The 2,143-nt window shown below is 40.1% G+C and overlaps 1 protein-coding gene across 1 annotated transcript; it reads left to right on the top strand.

The window, feature by feature from the left end:
• Positions 1-624: 624 nt before the first annotated feature.
• TEOVI_000776600 (uncharacterized protein) lies at positions 625-1,389 on the top strand (the record flags this gene model as incomplete). Its single annotated transcript, XM_067221268.1, has 1 exon — positions 625-1,389. One exon carries the CDS (start codon positions 625-627, stop codon positions 1,387-1,389), a length of 765 nt encoding a protein of 254 aa, XP_067077369.1.
• Positions 1,390-2,143: the final 754 nt, after the last annotated feature.

Raw genomic sequence — 2,143 nt, 5'->3', positions numbered from 1 at the left:
ACATTGATCACTGTGATCCGCTCCAGTGTTCGGGATATCATGAAAATTATAATGTTTGGTGCTACAAATTGAGTTTTTTTAAAGTTGTAGAAGTAAATGAACAATATTTTCACTTTTTATTATCACTCTCTTTTATCTTCTCACCACGTCACATATAGGAAAGTAAAAATAACGTTATAGACAAATACATGGCACATTAATTAATTAGCTTTTACTGCGGCGTAGCACTGCATCTGCTCATTTGAACTGCTGGGCGAACTGGCGGAGAGGCAAAACGAAGTGGTGGATAAACCATAAAAGGAATAAGTGAAACAGCCTGTTAATGTACAAATATCAATATGAAATTCGTGTCGTACTTTCGTTAGAATTATGGTTGTCTCCCCTCCCCTCGACACACACACACACACACACACACACATCAATACTCGTAAATTCATTCCTCTTGTGTTTTCCTTCCATTTCCATTCACTATGTCCCGTCGACGATGTTCTTATTACTATTATTACTGTTGATATTGATGTCGCTTTGTGGGTTGTAGGAAAGAACCGTCAAAGAAGTTAGGAGAAAAAAGTAACCTGAACCGTGTTGTTTCTGCAAAAGCGTTCACAACACACAAGGAGACCTATGTTTCTCAACAATAACATGGTTGACGATGCGCGAACTGTGCAACTGTTGGAAGAAATTGATGTGCAACTGGAGCGATGGGGGAAAAAGTATGGTCTGGATCCCAGTAATGAGAAACAGAAAAGGACACCAACCGCAGGCGGAGGAGATATCAAACCGTCCGCTTCTTCCCAACGCAGTCATGACGTCCCTAACGTGAAGTTTGTGAATGACAGAACGAACTCAAAAGTAGGAATCGTTGAAACTGCGGCTGTTGCAACACCTCAGGGGTTTGATCCCTCTGCTTTGTTCGACCGCATTGACATGCTGGAAAAGAAGTTGAAGGTGGCGGAAGAGGAACGTATGATTCTCTCAGAGCGACTGTTTGCTGCAGAGCGTATTGTGGTGGAAGTTGTTAATGCGCAAAAGGGTCTGCAAGATGAATGGGCTGCGCTTAGCACACAAAGTTTTTCCATATCGCATCTGGATGACGACCGGAGGACAATTGTAGACTCCGGCAAAACGAGTAAAAGGGATTGTGCTTTCACTTCATACACCACACAGAGCCGACAAAGCACACAAAGTGGTAACAGCAGTGTTGCCGGTCTGTCCGCCTTTGTATCGCCTGCAAAGGAGGATACGTCACGTTCATGTTTGCAGTCACCTGTAAGGAACGCGGGGTCAAGTGGCTCTGTTTTGGGAGGGGAAGAGGAAGAAGATGTGGTTGGCGCAACGGAGCGACGCCTTTTTGCACTGGATGACTTGGCGCAGAGGCTCGCTGTTTAGCTTTTTTAATTTTTTAATTTTTTAATTTTTTTCAGTTTTGAACTCCTGAGTAATGTGTTAGTTTGTGTTTTGATGTGTATTCAATCTTGAACGAGTATCAGCACCACTTACAATTTTTATGGTGGTACTCTCAAAAACGTTTCAAGGTATCATAGATGTCGGAGGTTTAGAAACGTGGTAAGAAGGAAGTAGGATGATATTGACATTATAGAAACAATTAGATAACGTCATATACATATATATATATATATATATATATATATATTAATTTATATACGTGTATCCATACATTCGTGTTTATATATACGTATGCATGCATATATATTTATACATTTATTTTTCTATTCCATGAAACAAGGACAAAAAGCGAGGGACTACTTACGAAATAGAGTGTAATTTGTTTCCTTTTTATTATTGATTGTGTTGTAGCAGTGTACTTGTACGCTCCTTTTTTTACTTTTTTTTGTTGTTGCCCCTCCTCTTAAATGGTTGTAGAAACTGAATCAGCATAACATGGGGAGTCAGTGGATAGATACCAGGGCAGATAACTTCTATGGGTCATGCTGCTTCCAAAGTTTGCTTTGCTGCTGTTTTATTTTTCACTCCATTTTTTTACCCTGTTGGTTTTCCTTAATATTTAAAAGGAAAAGAAAATAAAAAGGAGAAGGAGGTGGTGGAAGAGGGTTTCAGTTAGTTGATGGTACTAAATGTGATTCTTCTTGGTACGTACTCACATTCCCCGCCCACACGTACG

Source organism: Trypanosoma equiperdum (genome assembly GCF_001457755.1).
Source record: "Trypanosoma equiperdum strain OVI genome assembly, contig: ctg_1382, whole genome shotgun sequence".
Lineage (NCBI taxonomy): Eukaryota > Euglenozoa > Kinetoplastea > Trypanosomatida > Trypanosomatidae > Trypanosoma > Trypanosoma equiperdum.
This window is presented reverse-complemented; position numbering and strand designations above follow the sequence as displayed.